The sequence below is a fragment of the Schistocerca cancellata genome, chromosome 12 (assembly GCF_023864275.1).
Source record: "Schistocerca cancellata isolate TAMUIC-IGC-003103 chromosome 12, iqSchCanc2.1, whole genome shotgun sequence".
NCBI lineage: Eukaryota > Metazoa > Arthropoda > Insecta > Orthoptera > Acrididae > Schistocerca > Schistocerca cancellata.
In genome coordinates, this window is record NC_064637.1 from 131608377 (window position 1) to 131630939 (window position 22563).

General features: G+C 39.6%; 1 protein-coding gene across 2 annotated transcripts in view; it reads left to right on the forward strand.

The window, feature by feature from the left end:
* LOC126109763 (methionyl-tRNA formyltransferase, mitochondrial) overlaps positions 1-21758 on the forward strand; it is a 54642-nt gene extending 32884 nt beyond the window's left edge. The window contains exons 4-6 of one of the 2 annotated variants that reach the window (XM_049914814.1): positions 2631-2809; positions 11270-11750; positions 21626-21758. In XM_049914814.1, the coding sequence (XP_049770771.1) occupies positions 2631-2809; positions 11270-11718 (628 nt within the window). In that variant the 3' untranslated portion in view covers positions 11719-11750; positions 21626-21758. The remainder of the gene's footprint in view (positions 1-2630; positions 2810-11269; positions 11751-21625) is intronic. The other variant, XM_049914815.1, reaches the window with a different exon arrangement.
* The last annotated feature ends 805 nt before the right edge of the window (positions 21759-22563 follow it).

Genomic DNA, 22563 nt, shown 5'->3' on the forward strand with positions numbered 1-22563 from the left:
TTTTCCTTGTGGCTGCTTGCATAAGGCTCAATCAAATTCAGTGTTCCTCGTTTCCATGCCCACATCGCCTCCAGCTGACAATATGGTATGTTTTTATTGGTGCTTACATACGTTTTCACATGGTTTTCAGGGCTTATTTTATTCTATCTGCACCAAATACTCAATTTATGTTGTTTTAGTGACCCCCACCCCTTTTTATAAATTTGGCAAACACTTCTAGTCAGTTTTTATTTATCAGTGGTGTGAAGGATGGGGACAGGTTTCAGAACAGCATAAAATAATGTTATATTCAGAATGAACGGGACCATTCTACTCCATATAACAATAGTTTTCTAAGTCAGTGTAAAAAGAAAAAACTGCAAAATACTTTCTTCCTAATCTCTGTTTGGGTCACCTGAGAATGTGCCTAAACTGGTGCGAAACCAGTCGTGGTTTTAATAAAAACTTTGTACAGCCAGAGCGGTGTTTTTGCCTTTTCATAAAAATTTTGTGTTACAGATAATATCAGATTTTGGAGATGAACATCAGAAAAAGTTGGCATACTTTACCTATTTTCATCTACTAATGTCTTGTGGCACCATACCTGGGATAACTCATTACTGAGGACATACTAAGGATATTGTGTGTGTCTGCCATGGAACCTCTTGTAGACAGCTTGTTAAACAGTTGTGCCAAGTGATAACACGATCTCAATGTATTTAGTGCCTTATGGAGTTTGTTGTTCACTGTTGAGCACAGTTTGAAAACAACAGTGGCATTGATAAATATAATAATAGAAGGAGAAATGACTAACACCATCCATCACTCAGCCTTAATGTGACATGGAAAGGAGTGATGTATCCACCCATAAAAATCTATTTATATATGTGGTGTAGAACAGGCACCACATATGTGTAAATATATACTGCTTGATGGCCATTAAGATAATTTCAGTGCGGATGCACTCTTACACAGGAATATTAGTGTGGTGCAGCAAACAATGATGGACTGCTATGTGCTGTGTAAACAGTGTGTGACAAGGTGGAAATTTGGGATGGATGAAGACAATGCTCAGATAGCTGAAGTAGTAAAGGTGATCACTTGTGTGAAGTGGGACGTCTTTGTTCGAGTCTCAGTCCAGGACAAATTTTCACTTGTTGCCATTGAATTGAAGCACTGTGAACGATAAGAGCACAAAGCATGGAAACAGAGTTTTGAGAAAAATAGGTATTTGTGAAAATCAAATTTGTAGACAAACCACCAATCTCATAGGTCTGGCTTGGTTAAAAAACAAGTTTCAACTTCCTATATTTCTTCTGAAAATATAATGTATCCTATTTATGTTATATATTGTTAATTATTATTTATGATTGTATCTGTTATTAATGTAAATTCACAAAATTTCCATATGTGGGCTAGTGACAATAGTGTCTTTTAATATTTATAAATTAATTAATTAATGTTAAACTAGACTCAGAACATAAAGAACTGATACTACATACACTACACATGCAATTATGACTTATTCAAATACTTCATGATCATTATTACGATCAGTTTTGTGAAGAACATTCTGTGGCTTGAGGTTCAGATAAAACTGCTGCTATGCCTCTGATTATGAAGTACTACTACTGCATACATGACTTAAATACTAAATTATGTTGCCAACCATAGATAACAGGTGAGCAGTGCAGAGCAACAAAATTATGCTTCGTGCTTTTGGCTCATATGGAAATGAATATGTGAGAAATCAGTGAAGCAGTTTTTCATGAACGTTCGTATGTTAATTTTGGGGCTACATATTAATCACCATAAAATCAACAGATGTCGGGATAATGCATACATACAAAAATCTCAAAATTGATGATGGCGTGCTTTAGGCCCTTACGGTTTCCAGCACCTCAATTCATTTCAGTGCCTGATTGTGGCTGATGTTGGAATTTATTTCATTTCATCACACACAAAAATCTTTGACTATCTAATGATGGAAATAATTTAATAAATAATAAAATTAGCTTCGAAGACAAAATGAACTCCTATCTGCTGGACAACACCTGCTCCACATTTATGAATGTGTAATGTTATGGCTATTTTGTGTGTTTTGGCCATTAAATAGGCATGGGCCTTCCTTTGTTAAACATTACAGAAGCACAAATATGTAAAAGTTGTTGAAGTCCTGCATATAGAGGGAAAGGGTACAGTTATGACTCTACTAGAAATTAAAAAAACAGTTGAGTATCCACACATTTATTACTAAATAAACAGACTCATTTCAATTATTTGTCCCTATTGGACATGTTGTAGTAGGGCCATACTGAAAGTAATCATCAACATTTTTAAAAAGAAAATTGTAACCTAAATTTTTTACACAAACCAAGTATATCCTCTTAATCTACATAGATTTTGTAGTGACATTCCAGACTCTTCCCCTCCTCTCTCTCTCTCCTCTCTCTCTCTCTCTCTCTCTCTCTCTCTCTCTCTCTCTCTCTTTCTTTATTTCTCTTTCTCTAAAAAACCTCTGAGTTATTTTTTTGTGTGTTATTGTGCTCTGGACAGTGACTGTCGTAACCAGTGATGTAAGATGTATACCTTTGCCAAGTGCACATTCATGTGGGGGCGAGAGTGTAGCTGTGAGTTCCTCCTGCTCCTAGGTTTGATGTTGGCCCAGTACTGAAGCAGATGGCTTGCCCCATAGGTCTCCACGAAACGGCAGCTGACGTCCAGACCCGCCTCGCACGGCTTGGCGCTGAAGCTCTCCTGGAAGTCGTACGACATCTGCCTCACTCCCTGGATGACGCCTTGCCACAGCTGGAAGATGGGGTGACATATGGTGAGTGCCAAAAGGAGACTTGAATTCTTTTTAAAATGAATCAGCTGAACTTACCGACACTGGACGATGGCTTTAGCCAGTGACTTAATGATGTTGTGGTTTGTGACATAACATGCACACAATGTAGGTAATGGTTACTCATTGATCTGCTGTTGAGGTCTACATTAGGTGGGAAGGTGACAGTTTGGCTGAAACTTGGCTAAGGCAGTGAATGTGATGTTATAAGAATAACTATAATACTCGTTAAGGTGAACTCTGTTTGAATTGAACACTGCACTACTTTATTTGGAATGATGCTATCGGCGATTATATGCCTTTATCTGATCTCAGGACTGACTTAACATAGCCAGTTATAGGGGACATACAGTTTAACATGGATTCCAAACTAGGGCCGTTCATGGTGTGGCAGACTTAACACGTGCATTGTGTATGGGCTGCTTGTGGACCAAGGCCCATCCTGTTCCAGCTTTGCTTGTTCCTTCCCAGGAGGACTCTGTACAGCACAACATTACATTTAGCATTTTTTCATCAACACAGCTCTTTTCAGTTCAGCAAAGTAGTAGTGTTAGTACTGTTTAGCTTTTGCTATTTGTTCACAGTATGAAAGACGTTCACACGTCCAATGGTTGTTTGCACAAAAAGAGGCGCTCTAGTGATCCGTCATCATGAGCCTTTAAAAATTAATGAGAATGACAGAAGAGAGGGATGAGAATTTCAAATATATATTTTTTACTCTCATAAGTGGAGGCTACAGCAAATTTACAATGAAACGCCAATGCAAAAAGAGTTTAAAGGTTTAGTTGACAATGATAGAGCAAAAAAGTACACACAGGATTTGTTGTTCTGTACATCAAGAATCATTTTCTCCTAAATTTGCTGACTCGAAGAAATTGGTGGTATCAATAGTAAAACTTCTGAAGTTGCACACGTTATTCCAGAAGTTGCACACATTATTCCACTGTCAGTTGCAACAGTTTTCAATGCAACTGAATGAAGAGTATGGAGACTTTATGTATTACTACAAAGTATATTCGTTAAGTCAAGGGGCATGCATGGAACAGTTTTTCAATTTAAAACCTGCTATTATTGTATTTAAGAGAGCTGTAATGAAATTTATAACATCCAGAAATGATTGCAGACCGTGCATTTTAAGTGGACTTGACTGCACACTGACCATTGCAAGGTGTGAAACAACTTCTGTCTGATTTGATGGGGATACAAGCATCTGTCCGTAGCAAAATGTTTCAAAGGCTTTAGGAAGACTAAACAGTGCTTCACAACATCAAATTGCGACTGATGAGTGTGGCGTCACAACTTTTTACATTAGATTCGTTCGAGCAGTTGCTGGCAGGCTCATGCACCTGCACAGTTGAGTCGCGTATAAGTAGTATCTTCTCCCACTTCTGGCTACAGAAGTGAGGCTGTTAGCTATAGCTGTATAAGCAGTAGCAGCAAGCAGCCAGATGCTAACCGGAAAAATTTTACTGGCGTGCCGGAGTGTGGGGCGAGGGGAGGGGGACGTAAACTCTGGGGTGTCTGCCCTGGGTGGCAATTTCAGGGGGAGGGCACAAAATTTATATTCTTGAGGAAAAAAAACCATGTTTCACAAAGTGCCTAGCATCCAGCGCACATTGGTCTATCAGTTATTAGTATGATTTTCAAACACATCCCTGTTGATTTTTTAACATTTTTAACACATTCTAAGTTGATTTCTGAATGAATCATAAGTTGATTTTTGAATGCATGCATAGTGTAAATGATGTCTGTGTCAGAGGAATATTAGTCGCATCTAGAAATAACCTTTCTTGCAGAAAAAAGGGGATGGGGCTATACGAGCCTAGCGGAACAAAGCTGAACGGGTGAATGCCAATCGCTGTTTGTTATGTAATTGACTGGGCTTGCGAATGATCAGCTTTGTTACAACTACTAGCAAAATCCATAGATTCAGACTACCAGAGTGGAAATAAACAACAAACAGGAATAACACATAAGAAAGATTACGTATTATCTTCTCGCTGTACCCAAGAAAATGAAAGTTTGACAAAAAAGTTTTGGCCAGATTGTTACACTAGTAAGGGCCAGTTGTACAGTCGCCACCTAGCAGCCACTTAACTTCAATTCTGGCAGCTGCACGGAAAACACGTTTTACGAACATGCAATAATGCCTAACTGGAGAGTAAACATGGGATAAGTAAACCGGTGATTGTGGCAGGGTTAGTGAAGTTAACCGTAGAATCAGTCTTAACACTGACAGGAATAGTTACAGAATTAGTGATGACAAGATTGTTTGTTAGAACGAGGTAGGAGAAGAAATTATGGAGGAATATGACAATTCCAAATTTATACAAAAATTTCGTACTACTACTTTTTGATCTCATGCCTCAGAAGCTGGAGCGTATGAATTAAATGTGAAACTATTTCCTAACATAAAGTTTTTTGCTTTTAGTGGGTCTAATAGGCATTTGACATTGGTACTTTGTGAATTATATTCTGTCATGCTATGAAAATGACCATTTGTGCCAAAACAGTCTCGTTTATTTTGTGTGTGTTACAATTACTGCAATATTAGACAGACGTATTTCATTTCATCTAGCAGACAGTGAAAAAATAGATGTAATCAGATCGAGAAATCATTCCAGTCTTGGGTACTGTTTGTATTAACAGCTTTTTCAGTATTATACGACAATATTTCAGTTTTTCATGTAGCAAAACATTTGACAAACTTTAATGAGGTAACAGAGTCTTTTGCAGAAAGGAAAGCATGCCATGTAAAGCTGTAGCAAGATTGGAGAAGAAAAAATGCTAGGACCGAAGGAGTGAAGAAATGTGTACTGTCTTACTTGTCTCTTGTATTTATTGTGTTATGTATCCTATATTTAATTTTATGTCACACAAAGCAGCAAGTTATTAGCTAATAGACAATAAAGAGAGCAAATTTTCTGAAGAGTTCTTGTTCTCCCGGTTGCGCAAATAATCGCATCTGGTATTAACTGTGAGTTGAGGTGGTTTTTTTGTTTGTTTTTTAAAGAAAAAATATAAAAAACAGGTGCTGGTTGTCAAACCGGCAGCATGTGCACTACAAAATGAACATTTTTTGAAAAAATTTTGGTGTCCAATCTGAAACGCTTGGGGATGGGGGGGTGGGGGGTCCATAATATCGAAGATTCAGGGCAGACGCGTAGAGCAGTCTGGGTTGTTGTGGGGAGAGGAGGGTAGTCTCCATGTGACCCTAGTTTATGTTTAGTGATTTTGGTGTTTCCTCCTCGTTCACTGTTCTCATGTCAAATGAAAATAAAATGGATTTTTGTGGCCAGGAGCTGTCAAGTGAATTAAAATACATTGACATAATTGCGGAGGGTTAAAATGTTATTAGTTTCAGATCTTATTTTATTTCCACCTTTCTGATAGTCAAACGTTAATTGCCTTGCATAATAATGAAGTTATTTTTGTCGATTTTCTAAAGAAATTTGGCTTTTGTTAATCTTTTCCCATGAGTCAGTCAATTTATTTGAAACAAAGTGTTTAATTCCACACTATTGGCTAGTTTCAACTGTTCACTGCATTTCAAGTGCATGTTTTCACCATCTAGCACGTGTGGCATTATGCCATAATAAAGAACCAGGCATGAGATAATACAGTACTGGTACTCTAAGAAAATTTACATTCCGTGAACCACACTCAAAAGCTTAATATCAGGTTGAGTCCTACTTCATTGGGAATCTGGACATGCGAAGTTGCACTATAAGCCGAATTATGCATTTTGGTATGGTTCACGAAATTCTGATACTCTGGGAGTCTCCTCTGATGTCATGTTTCTTTTATGATATGATGTAAGATCAGCTCCCTGTGTCACCGTAACTGTGCAAGGGTGGTGACGCCTGTTATCTGACGGCGCTCTTTGGCAACTGCTGAAATGAACCTATTTCTAACAGGTCGCATCCCAATTCGTGGCACAAATGTGTCTGGCTGCCTCCACAGCTGCCACCCCTCTGTTGAACTCCACAACAGAAGAATATGTTGGTAATGTTCCAATTTCTCCACTTGGCACTCCATTTACCAGTGGCAATCCATTTACCAGTATCCACAGTTCCACTCTTATCTCAATATGACGAAATGGCAATATGTAAACTCAAATAACAACAGTGAACTACAAATAATAAATGACAATCAACAAATAAACCAATAGCAACCAGAATACCAACATGCAAAACAAAAATGCTGCACACTGACATATCAACCTCATAAAAACGCCATGTGGTACCTTCAAGAAGTGTAGTTTCTGATGCCTGACTGTTAATGAATGCAGAAGAAACTGAAGATGATGATATCCTGACAGCGAACAGAAGTGTTTATTTTACTTGTAGCAGTTCTCAGAACTAACGGATCAGATTGCTTCAGTTGTTCAGTGATCATACACGTTTAATTTTCGTGCAAAAGTTGTCGCAGCACAGACATTGAGTCATGTTAGCTCCCAATCAGCTTAATTGTTTTATTTCATTTGCAACAGTAGTTACAGTAGAGAAATTCACAGGAGGCAGCAGATATACAAGATCAGTTATGCAGTTGTTTAATTTGTAATTAGTAGTTGTTCTGATGTACAAATCTACAGCATCAGGAACAAGCGCATAGCCTGTTGAAATATTTACGGAAAGGTTATCGGACTTCACTGTGAAAGCAGAGTTCTGGCTGGCAGGTTCTGAACATAAATATTGCGTAGTAATAATGTGCTGTTATGAACCTCACACTTTTGCACAATTTATTGACACAGTATTATTGTGTCAGTAATACCGACGGAGTGAGGACTGCTTGAAGTGTTGTACTGGCTGTTGTACAGTTGTCAGACATTGTTTTTCATAAATATTGGGCACATAATGTTTCCAATATTGTATTGTAAAGTGTAAGCTTCATTAACGCATTTATCAGTCCATCCACGGTACCAATAGGTTTTAAAACGTCACATTCAAAAATGCAATTTTACTGGGTCGTATCTCAGTTTCTATTGATCGCAGAGAAAAGGAATCAAATGTATCGGATAGTCCTTAGCGATCATTTGTATACCTATTGGAATAACAAGCATACTGTAGCTACCCTACAGTACAGGGTCAGAATTTAAACACTACACACTTCTTCCAGCCTGGACAAATTGAGCAAATCGGTTGGCTGTTTTGCGTTAGGTCTGGTCTAGGGAGGAATCTCAGGTGGCTTTCAAAAGCACCATTTGTTCATGGGCGCTCCCTGAGAAAACTCTGAAAAACCATGACTTTCGAGTATGAAAAGTACCAATTGAGGGGATGTTCACTTCTATCTAATGGCAGATCATCAAAATTTTTGTCATATGGTCTTAAGATGATATTGTGGGGAAACTTTGAAACATTTTTTGATATCAGTATCCATTACCGAAATCCAGAGGTTGAAATTAACAATACTTACACCCATAAAATATGCAGGTGATGTCTAGTATGAGGTATAAATATGATGTTGTGAACACCTGGTAAGCATTCTAGGATTATCACAAGGATTCTGAGTTTACCAAACATAGTAATATAACTTAATGACATGCCATCCGTGTTTAATGGGTATGTCACACGTATGTATTTATGCCTGAAGTGATACTGCACTGGCAAAAAATGGGCTAAAAAGGGTTTTAACATGCCTGAAAAGAATGTAAAAGACTTCCAAAAATTATGTAAAACTGGAAAGACAGAAAATTCAGTAACCTATTTCTGATAACATTTTTACTCTTACACGATGGAAATCATAAGCTGGGAATTTCGATCACTGAACAAAGTATCCAGAAAAAAATGCAAAGCAAATAATTTTGTGTTAACCTTGTTTTATGTATACTTACTCATATTTGTTATTTATATGTGTCAAAGTATATAAATGTATCGAAATATATAAATAAACTGTCATAATTTTACTGACCTCTAGATTTTTGTTATATAAGCAACACATACTGCTGTAGCAGGGAAAAGAAGGGAACTGGTGGAAAAATTCTCCTGTCGGAGCCCAAAAAAGGCGAATACATTTTTCTTTGAAAGACTATGACAGGGAAGTGGGGAACCAGCTGCCTTGCTCCCCATCCTGCCTTCGTCACCACAAATTTTGGCATGTGAACATATTTGTGCTGTAAGAGAGTAGCAGAAAGACAGTGACGGTGGAAGAGCGAGGATACAGTGCCCAGTAATGCTTGGGGAGAGAGAGAGAGAGAGGGAGGGAGAGAGAGAGAGAGAGAGAGAGAGAGAGAGGAGGGAGGGAGGGAGGGAGGGAGGAGGGGGGGGGGAGACGTGTGAGGGTGATGGAGGGAGATGTAACAGTGGGAGCAAAAGAGAGAAGAGACAGGGGAAATGGAAAAAACAAAGACGAGAGGAGACCATACATAGGTTGGAAGCCCCAGAAGTTTTGAGCTGCCGAGGCATGGTGAAGACAGTAGCAGTGGGATATAAAAACAAAAGGAAATGGTGTAAGTTAGAGAGGAGACAGTGTCAGTGGGATATACTGTAAATCAGTGAGAGAGAGAGACGTAGATAGAAATTGGCTGTGAGAGGGTGTTGAGTATAAAGGCTTCGGTACACAGAGATACTGGGGAAAAGAATTTTGAATGCTCTTAGTTAAAAGAGCATGAAAATGTTTGGCTGCCAAAATTTTTGATGAAGGAGGTCGGATGAGAATTGAGGCAGGTGGTTTCCCAGTTTTCTGTCAGAGTATTTTAAAGAGGAGCACATTTGCCTTTTTTGTGCCGCAGCAGGAGCATATTTCTGCTGGTTTTATTTGCTTGAATTAATGAGGTAATTTTTTAATGTTTGGGCTTGTGTTGATATGAACTGATAGAACCTTCTCAAGCTTCCAGTGGCATCAAGTGGTTAAATTCCCAGTTTTCGTCACTCGTTGTTCCATGATGTTTTCAGAGATTTAACTTTGGTTTTTGTGGGCACATGGATTGTGCTTTTGAATACCAACATTGGGTGTTCCAAGTTCATTGTACTGCTGAGTGTTCAGAAATGATGTGACCTGTGCGCACATGGTACATGTGCCTCAACATGGTATATACAATTGCAGTGTGCTCCAGCAGCAGTTGTCAGCTGTATCTGGCTGGCATATCACACTGTTTATGAAATGCACGGGCATTAAATTCATACATTAGCTCTATTAAAATGCACATTTGCTCTCTTGGCCAAGTGATCGGTGGACATGTTATAAAGCAAAATAAATATACCATGTCCAGTCACTAAGGGAATTGGGTTATAAAAGTTGTATTACAAATAGCACGAAACAAATTCTTGCTTGATGACTGTTCCTATTCAGTAGCACAGTCTTTACAACATGTGAAATAAGTAACTTAAAACAAGAAAGTGCAAAATATCTTATTGCAAATAGTGCTAGCTGTTTTGTAGATTAAGCCAATCGCACAAACTCGCTCCACAGGGAGAGTGCACTTATATCTACATAACACTGAATATTATGGATTATACTTTTACTAAACTAACAAAAAAGTGTCAGAGCCTAGTAGAAATTCTGAAGGCCAATAATAAAAATATTTGGCTGTAATGTGGTGCGAACCAGCAACACATCATTCGCTACCTTACCATTATGTGATGCTACTCATAGTGCTGTACTGACAATGACCATTGGATGGCCATACTTTGCATCTTACTGTCTACTGAAAGCTTTAATCATAGATATTTATTAACTGACATTTAATTATAACAAATAGCATCAAGAACATTGCATTTCTTATGCATCCTCCTGTGTGTTGAAATGGCATACTTTCATAATACACAAGTTACAATAAATTTTTTAACCGCTGATGTAATGTTTCCCATCATTTCCTTACAACAAATCGTATAATTAATGACCGGTTTTCAAGAGATCATCAATTTTTTAATGCTTAGAAATTGCATATATACATATAGGCTTCAACTGAAAGCCAAAATGGTGTCTTGTGAATCTGTACTGAGGAGAGATAGCATGTGTGTTGATGCGTTCTTCCGTCTCATTGGACAGTGTTGAAACACACATTCAGAATATCTGCCGTGCTAGATACTGCTCTGCCCATTCCGAAAGATTCCCAACGTGCTTTTTCCATGCTATGACATCAGAAACTCACCACGCTCATTGCTCGAATGCACAGTCCGTGTGCCAGTGACTTAACATTGTGCAACAGTTTTGTGCAACTGTGCTAAAACACTAATCATTTGCATGTCCAAGCATGTAGTATTTTTCATGCCATTTTGGTGTTTGTTGCATGCCGCCATCATAATGTTCCAATTTTCTTGGTCAGCAATGTTTTGAGCATCTGGGACATGGCAGGAGGTGGTACAGTCCAGCACCAGAGGCACGACTGTCAACTCTTGCAAAGGGTTAATTAATGAGTCAGGATAAATGCTCTACATTGCATAATTTTGTGTCAGAACTACTATTCTGTCTCCCCCTCACACCATATTCTTATTTGCTCTGCAGCTCCTAAGGTGACCCCAGCCCTGTACTGCGTGGACTGGCACGAGATGGCAGCTGCCGACGTCTACAACCTGTGCCGTGCCCTCGGCCACGTCACCTCGAACTGGCACGGCACGGCAGTCCGGCTGGCGCACCCCGACGCACCCCCGTCAGCGACCTCTCCCGTCTCGCACCTCTCCTCGCTTCCTGCGACTGCCATCCGGGGCGGCGATGCGGCCTCCTCGAGGACTCCACGTAGAGCACTGTCGACAGAGAGTTTTATGGGGGAGCAATCCACTCCAGGAATGGTCCGCATCCACAGGGCCGGTGCCAGGCTGAGGGTGATGTGCGCGGATGGCAGCTGGCTGGCCTTTGCAAAAGTCACCATCGTTGGGAAAAAGCCCATGTCAGCGATTGACTTCTATAATGGTTTCCTGTCAAAAGTGCCTTTGGATGATTGGATCCTCACATGACCGCTGGGCGAAATGGAATAAGTATTATTTGTGTAAGTGTACTGTCTTCTGTCTTATTGTGTTGTTGTTGTTGTTGTTGTTGTGGTCTTCAGTCCTGAGACTGGTTTGATGCAGCTCTCCATGCTACTCTATCCTGTGCAAGCTTCTTCATCTCCCAGTACCTACTGCAACCTACATCCTTCTGAATCTCCTTAGTGTATTCATCTCTTGGTCTCCCCGTACGATTTTTACCCTCCACGCTGCCCTCCAATACTAAATTGGTGATCCCTTGATGTCTCAGAACATGTCCTACCAACCGATCCCTTCTTCTGGTCAAGTTGTGCCACAAACTTCTCTTCTCCCCAATCCTATTCAATACTTCCTCATTAGTTATGTGATCTACCCATCTAATCTTCAGCATTCTTCTGTAGCACCACATTTCGAAAGCTTCTATTATCTTCTTGTCCAAACTATTTACCGTCCATGTTTCACTTCCATACATGGCTACACTCCATACAAATACTTTCAGAAACGACTTCCTGACACTTAAATCTATACTTGATGTTAACAAATTTCTCTTCTTCACAAACACTTTCCTTGCCATTGCCGGTCTACATTTTATATCCTCTCTACTTCGACCATCATCAGTTATTTTGCTCCCCAAATAGCAAAACTCCTTTACTACTTTAAGTGTCTCATTTCCTAATCTAATACCCTCAACATCACCCAACTTAATTCGACTACATTCCATTATCCTCGTTTTGCTTTTGTTGATGTTCATCTTATACCCTCCTTTCAAGACACTATCCATTTCATTCAACTGCTCTTCCAAGTCCTTTGTTGTCTCTGACAGAATTACAATGTCATCGGCGAACCTCAAAGTTTTTATTTCTTCTCCATGGATTTTAATACCTACGCTGAATTTTTCTTTTGTTTCCTTTACTGTCCTTCTGTCTTAAGTGATTTATTCAACCCTTCTCCATACCCTGAGGCAGGATCCTCATTTATACATCAATTTTCAGCTATGTTCACCAAATTTTGTATCCCATGTTGAGCTACAGCCAAGAAACTTATCACAAGAGATTTGTCCTGTTAAATTTTCCTGAAGCACTTGTTGCATGAATTCTCAAAAAACAAAATCCACCGTTCTTTGTGTAGTAGGGATGACATTTTCAGCTGTATTAATAGGTCTTATTTTCTTTGCAGTCAGTTTTTCTTTGCACCAACTTCAGGCCCCTCTGTGATAAAAGGCAAGCACAAGGATACCAGGTAGTCACCATTATACTTTCAGGTCTAGTAATTTAGTGGTAAAACTCATACTTGGAAACTAAGAGGTCACAGGAATGAATCTGTTGGAGCACAAAAATTTTCAGTCTGCCTTTACCCTTGCCTTCGCCTCTTAGTGATGTGAGGGATTGCCAGGAGGGATATATGGTTTGGATTCCATGTTAGACCATAGGTCCTATTTCCCCGATTGGATAACTGGGTTAGGTTAGGAACATACAAGTCGCCAAAGTGGTGTCCAGTAGACAGACTTGCACCTGGTTTTGAGCCAGGAGAAGCAGAAAAGAAGATTCAGTATAGAGGACACTGATTTTTTTGCATCCTTCATGAGCTCTATACAGTGAAACCCCTATTTTACATTTTTGTGCGATCTTGACGTGAAAAATACAAAATGGAGGAAAATGCAGAATTGAGGAAAACATTGAAATCCCCAAAATATGAGCAAAAACGTATGTAATTGGCACATATGATTAAAACTCGTAATCCTCTCCAGTACATCGTATAAAATCTTTATAAGCAAAGGAAATTAAATGTACAATGCAATGTTTATACAATACTTTTGCGGTAATGAATTTCATCAGTTAGTAAAAAACACAGATTTGTAACAGCAAGTAAAAACTTGTCAAGAAATTGAAATTAGTATCTGGGCACAAGATAATCGAGCCATTTTCCGACATGCCATCACCACAAATAATACATCAAAACATGCGCTTTTGAGAGATGTTTTCTTTGTACTCGCCCAGAAAAAAAAAAGAAATTGATGAACATGGTGAAAAACTGAAAACTGTGAATTAAAGTGAAAGGCATCTGAATCTAAAATATGGAGATGCATTTTCCTTGTGTAGCCAGCAGCAGTGCAGCATACCGTGATGATGTGAGCACAGTGACCTCTAGTGTATGTTTCCTTGTTCACTGTGCTGAGCAGTCATAGTGGAGCATTCCGCAGTGTTGCAGTGTTGCCAACATGCGGAATTTGCACTTTGAACTCGTCGTTTGCTGTAGTGTAAACACAGCAGGTTTCGCGAAAGCACGTATATACATGTAAGTTTTCTTTCACATGTGTTACTTATGTATACCAATGAATGTGAAGTAAAGTTAAGCCTGCTGCGATTTCAGTGTTTCTCTGTCCCAGTAATCGATTACACCAGGGGCGGGCAGGAATCCTGCACGTGTGCGGTGCACTTGCACGCGTGCAGTTAACAGGTGTTCTGCGTGCACACAGGGGCAAGCTGGCCACCCGCTTACCTCCCCTCCCCACCGTACCTTCTGTCCACTCTTTCCTCTGTAATGCGTTTTGTTTTCCTAGCTTGCTTTATTGAATGATGGAATGAGGTAAGCAGGAGTGCTTGAAATAAATCATGGTTTGAAAGGGTACCTATTAACTACGATACGTTTTATTTAATTATCACAGGTGGAGTTTACAATACGTTTAATATCTAGAACAAAATTTTTGCATACAGACAAACGCCAACAGTTACGTAAATTTTCATCACTTATGTTTGCTCTTAACCGAGGCTTATTAATTCAGCAAATGGTTTTCCAGCTCTCACTATATTAAGCGCAATTTTATAGCTTGCACGTACCGCTGGGCTATTATTGTTGTCGTCCTGAAAAATTGAAAATAGTGCTCCATAAAATGTTAAATCAATTAGATGAGAGACATGACGAGAGAAAGTCGCAGATCTCTCGTGACAACGGCAACTTGGACAGATGCATCTAATATCATCAGGTCGCTCTTCTTAAGCTCAGTCAATTTCCCCATCCGCCCAGAATCCAACAATAAATTGTACTCGTCCTTGTGAAATTTATTATAATGGCCTTCAATATTAAACTTCCGCTGACCAGCGAGAATACTGCCACATATTAAACATTTCGAATTATCAAGTCTTCGCACAAAGAAAAAATGATTATCCCATTACTTTTTAAAAGATAGCAAATCTCCACGTCTCCGTTTCCTTCATTCCCTCTGCATTTTCCGGATCTTGAAATACAACGTTCACTACGTAGTGGTCGCTTCGCATCAACGTCCGCGGCTTAGCCTTGTACTACACTGCCGCAACCTGCCGGCTGTCGCCACTGTCCCATTCGACGATTGCACGCGAGCAGCACACGTGCAGCGCTGTGCGCTCACGAGCAGCGTGCAACGTTTGCCCGCCCCTGGATTACACGCATAACAATGTGTCTGCCATCACATCATATTAAACATCATTGAGGACTGCAACAAAGATAAGCAAGCCATCGCACAATTGTTCACTGAACATGTCGTATTAATTGTGATGCTGCACATAGCAGATGGAATAGCCAACATTGGCTGCAGTTGGTAGAGGCATGATACGTTCTAGATCCTGTCCACATGCTGCGAACAGAACTACTGTAAGTAAAATTAATGCTTGGTAGTGAGGGGTGTACGATGTATAACTATGTAAATTAAACCTAAGTGAAAGGTGTGGTCAGTCCATTCGCTACATACTGATCACACCAGCCCTACTTTTGAACAAGTTGCCAAGTGAACTTGCTGTTTATCAGTCTGTATGCTGGAGGGTCAAGAAGACTTTTTGCAGTTGTGACATCAACAGTGGTCTGTCAACTATTGATTTTTATGAGCACATGTGAATGACCCAAGTGTGAACAATGTGCTTTTTGATTATTCATTTCCTCTGTAGTGTGTGTGTGTGTGTGTGTGGGGGGGGGGGGGGGGGGGGGGGAGTGTTTGGGGGGGGGGGAGGGGTCACAATATGCCTTTTCAAAGTAGCAGCACATTGAAAATATATCACAAACACGTTGACCTTATTAAATGTCGGTTACTAAAGCATCAAAGATATAAGGCTTCAAAAAATATTGTGATAACCAAGACGATTGAAAAAACTTATTCGATAATCTGTAGCAAGATGAATAACATTGTGGTTTACTGAGTTACAGCTAGTAGGTTCGCATCCTGCTACATACTAACATCTTAGCATTGTTAACACATTCTGGGACTTAGTTATGAATCTAATACAAGTATGTTCTGCAATATTCAATCTTATTTAACATTTCCATCTGATCAGAGAACAAAGGATGAAAGAAACATTTGGCTGTCCATTTCTGAATATGTAGTGATTTCTGAGTGTGTGATTAGGCAGAAATATAAGAGGACAGTTTATATTGCTGCAAGTGAAACGATGAGGAATAACATTCATACTCTTCCTTGTCACAAATATTCACACTTTGTGCAGCCACAATCAAATTCCTGTAAAGAATTCTCACTACAGCTGAGATTCTCCAGTTGCTAACATATACAGTGCAGTAATGATTGACAAATCAGTAGCCTCGTTTCTGATTGCCTTCACTGTGCCACTACATCATGATTATGTCAGTCCCTGCAAAAAGTAGTGTGAAACATAGTTGATCCATATCTGAGAAGCCACTGCATTAGTGTGACGTCATCATCTTATACAGCTATTGGCTGCAGGTGGAGTATAAATATCCGAAATGTCGTAATCTGGCAGTTTTCACCGTATTTCACAGTTTTCAGATTGTTTCACTGTGTAGGCTATAAATTTTCACTATTTTAGAGATGAACAGAAAGTGAAAGAACACTCAAAACTGTGTGTTTTAAGGTATAATTTGTGGTAGTAGCGTGTTGGGAAATGACTCCATAACCCCATACATCATTAGCAAAGTTATAAGTCTTTTCAATTATGTATCTTACAATATTACTAGTGGCAAAACCCACTTTTTTCCCTAGTATGTCATATTATATGACATAAAATTTTGAATTTTCTTTCTTGTTTGTTTATGGGTTTTGCGATTCGGTTATGTCACTTGATGTTATGAGGGTTGGTACAATTGCTAGGAGGAGAAGAATGAAATTCTCCTACCAACTTCAGTTTATAGCTTCTGTGCATGTTTATAATCCAGCAAATCCAGCACTGTAGGAATTTTGAATGTTTCGTCGGCTAAGGTCTATAAATTTATTATATAGCGAGTTAAACGAAGTGTGGTGTGGTGGCTGCACTGGCTGGTGGGTGATGTAACAAGTTGCAAGCCAATAAGAGCTCACTAGATGAAAATGAAAATGGCCGATGTTTCCTTGATTATAACTGAGCGTATTCTTCAAGACTCAGTGTTTGAATTTAAAATGTTGACAGTCTATATTGTTGCTGAATACAATACATTGGAAAGACATGCAAAAAGACAAGACTGAGTTATAAGTGGCACAAGAAAAGTTGGCAGCAGGGCCTCTTTGTCACAGATTGACTGAGTTCAGAACACTTTGCATTGACCATCCTGTTTTTCCATTGCTGCCATAACTTAGTAGTCATTGTATCATAATTGCATGGTGAAGCTACATCTTTGAAGTTGTGGATTACATTAGCGTTTCCTCTCTAATGTCTCCCCTCTTTACAATGGCCTGAAATATTCCCTTAACTCCACCGCCACTCACAGTGCGAACTGTATGTCTTTTGTGGCACTTTTAACTTGTTCTGTCACATCAAATGTCAATAAGAAGAAAACAGGATGAAGTCAACCGATACATTGAGTAAGAACGTAAAATTTAAGTAAACCCTACTTACTAGGAAAAAACGTAAATAAAATCATGGAATTTTTAGCACTGACCTTAGGTGTCTTGCACAGGAGCTATGAATTTGCAGCACAGAATTGCAAGAAATGTAAAATCAGAGTTCCACTGTAATGATAGTTACCCAGTATCCACATGATCACCAGGTATCATAGAGGGGCCTATGATTACTGAACGATGGATTGGTCACACTGGACCAAGTTATTCAGGCTTACATTACTGGCCTCCAAGGTCACCAGACTGACTGTATGTGATTATTTCTTGTGAGAGTTATAAAAGACTGTTTATGTGCCTCCATTTTCAACAACAGTGAATGAACTGAGACATAGCATAACAGCAGCTGTGGAAGCTATAACCAAGACATGCTCAGTTGAATATCGCATTGACATATGCTGTGCATCTCAAGGGGGCTGTATTGAACACCTATGAAAAGGTACAAAAAAAAAAACTTTTTCAAAAATATAGACTTGCCAAATTGGATGATTCTTTGTGATACCCCCTGTACATGTCCAGAACCAATTTCTTGTTCAGATATGAGCCATTGTGTCCTATTCATGCCGTCTGTCTGTTGACAATTCAATGTGGTTAACACTTTCTTATGCATCGTTCACCCTTACTCCTCTAGAGTTCATAAATTCATACAAATATACCTTGCCACACGTATGTGACACTAAGTGCTGTGCTGGATGAAATAACACTTGTCGGCACAGTGGTGGGTTCTTATATTTACTTCTGAAGGAGGCTGTGTTGGTACTACAATATGCACAATGTAATGATGGGCATTCAATAAGTAATGCAGAACATTTTTTTCTGAGCCAGTTTTGGTTGAAAAAAATGTGGAATTTGCTGTGGGACATTGTGGCTATTCCTGCTCCGGCCCCTGTAGTTTCGTGCAGTTCCGGTCGGTGGCGGTGTTATACCTTCAAAATGGCATCTGTAATACAGGTGCATTCCAAGCAAAGAGCTGTCATTGAGTTTCTTTTGTCAGAAAACCAGAGTATCATAGATATTCGTAGGTGCTTGCAGAATGTCTTTGGAGACACGGCAGTAAACAAAAGCACAGTGAGTCGTCGGGCGAGGCATGTGTCATCGACACGAGGTGGTCACGCAAACGTGTCTGACTTCCTGGATGCCTGCTGGCTGCCTGCAGCTGTGAATCCTGCAATGTCGGAATGTGCGGACACTCTCATTTGAGGTGATTGATGGATCAAAATCAGACACCTCACTGCACAGATGGACATCTCTGTTGGTAGTGCCGACACATCTTCCATCAGTTGGGGTACTCAAAGGTGTGTGCCCCCTGGGTTCCTCGCCGTCTGACAGAAGACCACAAGATTAATGAAGACCGTCTGTGGGAAATTGCTTGTGTGTGTTACACGGGGCTGATCGTGACAATTTTTGGTGAACATTGTTGCTGGTGGTCAAACATGGGTTCATCACTCTGAACTAGAAACAAAATGGCAATCCGTGGGGTGGCGTCACACCACCTCTCCCCCAAAGGAGTAGTTAAAAGATGCACCCTCACCTGGTAAAGTCATGGCAATGATCTTCTGCGACTGTGAAGGGGTTATTCTGTTTGATGTCCTCCCTCGTGGTGCAATGGTCAACACTGCAGTGTATTGTGCTACCCTCAGAAAATTGAAGAAATGACTTCAGCATGTTCATCACCATGAAAATGCAAATGAACTTCTCCTCCTGCTTGACAACGCAAGGCCTCACGCAAGTGTGCACACCTGAGAGGAGCTCACAAAACTTCCTCGCACTGTTGTACCTCGTGCACCCTACAGCCCGGGTCTCACACCTTTCGAATGAAGGATGCACTCCACAGGAAGCAGTATGTGGGTGATGGGGAGAGTATTGATGCAGAAAGACATTGTCTCTGACATCAACCAGTAGAGTGGTACCATGCATGCATGCATGCATGCATGCATGCATGCATGCCCTCTCAGTAAGGTGGCATAAGGCTGTCACATTGAACGGAGATTATGTTGAAAAATAGGGTTTTTAGCCAATGTGGCATATTGGAATCCTGAATAAAACTAACATGCTTTCAGAAAAAAACTGTGTTGCATTACGTATTGAATGCACCTCATAGATCACTTTATTACAGGGTGGCGCACGAAAAGTGTTACCAATTGTTTCTTTCACAATTTACGACACACATTAGATATCCTGCTGGGATATCTACAGCAGTACCAGCAGAGCTTGGAAAAACAAATGAGAAACGAAATGACGTTTAATTCACGATACTGCCGCTAGGAGACTAGTAAGCAGCAATTCCTGACAATGGAAGACTGACAACACAGCAACGATCAGCAATTGTGTTACTTTTCCATGAAACGAAAAGTTTTGTTGTGACTCTGAGGCGTTTTCGATAATAGTTTAACACACAATGGGTCCCTTGCAAGAAGACCGTCCACAGGTTGTACAATAAATTTGTACAGTAAGGAACAGTATTGGAAGCAAAGCGACCTCGGCCTAAGCCTGTTTGTTCGCCGGAGAATATTGAAGCGGTACGAGTTGCTGTACAGAGAAGTCCGGGGAAATCGTGTAGAAAGGCAGCAGTGCAACTGGGAATATCCAAACGCTCCGTTCAACGCATTCTTAAAAGTGAACTCCATATGTACCCATACAAGATGAGCTGTGCACAGAAGCTCACTGAAGAACACAAGCAGCAGAGACTACTGTTTGCTCAGTGGGTGGAGGATAGGGAAGAAACACTCAACAACATCTGGTTTTCAGACGAGGCACATTTTCATTTACACGGTGTGGTTAACAAACAAAATGTACGCTTGTGGGCCACTGAAAACCCACAAGTGCTTCATGAACGACAACATTATGCTCCGAGGATTACAGCATGGGCAGCAATTTCCAGTCACGGACTTATTGGACCTTTTTTCTTTGAAGAAACTGAAATGCGAGCATTATTTGAGCATGCTTCGCAATAGCTTCATTCCACAGCTTCTTGCTACTGCCTTGCCCTTCAAAACGCAGTGGTTCATGCAAGGCCACATACTGCAAACACTGTGTTGGAGTTTTTACACGAGCATTTTGACATGCGAATCATTTCACTCAGGTTTCCAGGTCACTTCAATGACAGACAGAATTGGCCCCCCAATAGTCCAGACTTCAATCCATGTGACTTTCTTCTTTAGGGGTACCTAAAGGAAAAATTTTTCCTGAAACATCCACGTGATTTAATGGAGCTCAGAAGACTTATTCTTCAAGCTTGCAGTGAAATTACAGAAGACATGTGCCATAGGGAAATCACTAACTTCAGTGTTCGTTTGAAGGAAGTTAGGAAATGAAATGGTGGACATATTGAGCATGTGCTGAGTTAGAACACATCTCCATGGCTGGCTCTTCATTGTAGTATATGTTCCTTTCAGATTGTATTGATAATAAAGTTTATATTCAAAAACAAAATGATAACACATTTCATACGCCACCCTGTATAACTTAAACAAGATGCAGTAAAGGAATGTCACATGTATTTCTTACTGTCACTGACCACTAACATATCACTTGATTCACTACAAGATAAGCCTCTTCTCTCAAAGTACAATTGACTACGAATTTGCAAATGAAATTCCTCAGGGCATGTCTACGGTGATGTGTCTCAGTCATCATAGTGTCTGGCATTGACTATGCTTGTGATTGATCACTCCAAATCACTTGTCTCCAGTCATCCTTTTTCCAGTGGCATCACTCTTTATAACACCTCGAGCGTCGCTTAGCTTTGCCTACAGAAATGCATGGCTTATGAGGAACTGCTCGACCTCCGTACCCCATTGCCATTGTACTGTGCATTGTGACACGGTGGTTAGCACACTGGACTTGCATTCGGGAGGACAATGGTTCAAACCAGCACTGGCCATTCTGATTCAGGTTTTCCATGATTTACCTTAATTGTTTAAGTAAATACCAGGATGGTTCCTTTGAAAGGGCAAGGTACCATATATATTCTCTTGAGAACAGTATTTTTGAAATCACTTAACTAAAAAGGAGATATTGTGTACATGTATAGCAAGAAGAATAGGTAAAAACTGTCATCTGTTTTAATAAGACTGGTGTTTCTTTCAGAATGCTGGAGTCTCAGGTGAAGAAATAAGCTGGTTTGTGATAAAACTTTGAGAAGAGAATGTAAGATGACTGTGTGAGTTACGTACTCACAAACTGTACATTTCTAGTCATTCAGCTGGTTATACAGTTTTTTAGCAATAAATACTTTTGACAAAAATTTTTTTTGTAATTTTTATTAGTTCCTAACCTGTAGCACAAATTTAAATTTTGAAATGAATGTCATAACTAAATACTTAGGATTAAATGCTCATCACTGTGTCTGAAATGTGCCCACAATGATAAAACCTAAATAATAATATCCCACAGTCATCCTTCTACTGTAGTATCACCAAGACCATTTCCCCTACTCCTTTATTTTTTTATTTTTGATGACTGCGACTAAAGAATAAGGTCTATAAATTTCTCTGCAGCTGTGTAATCCACTCTTCCAATTTAAAAAAATCTGTATCCTTAGAGCTTTTGTGTGGCTCAGTAAGGGAGTGTAATAGTTAAATTTCAGAAGTCCTACCTGAGGTTAGGTTAGCTTAGGTTTCGGTAGTTTACACTAGACACTCTGGTTGTTCCAAAGATTGAAGATTGAATGCTGGTAAGATCCTCGGAAAATGCTATACATTTTTTTATGTATGTGTTTATTGAAAATTGTATCTCAAACTACAGAAGGCATAAACACTTACAAGGTCATAGTAGCCTAGCATAATCAAAATTAAAACAGTTTGCGAGAATTACTTACACACATCGCATTATTGGATCAAAGATGTGCTGAAGTAAGGTATCATATAGCTTTCATTTTATGAGGTGTAGTTAATCCTTTCAGTCACAACAATATGAAAAAAATATAATTTAAAAATATTTCACAGTAGACAATGAATACAAGAAGAAATTGTCAAAAAGTAACACTTAATTATTTTAAAATGGTGGTTTCATTTTGGAATAAAATT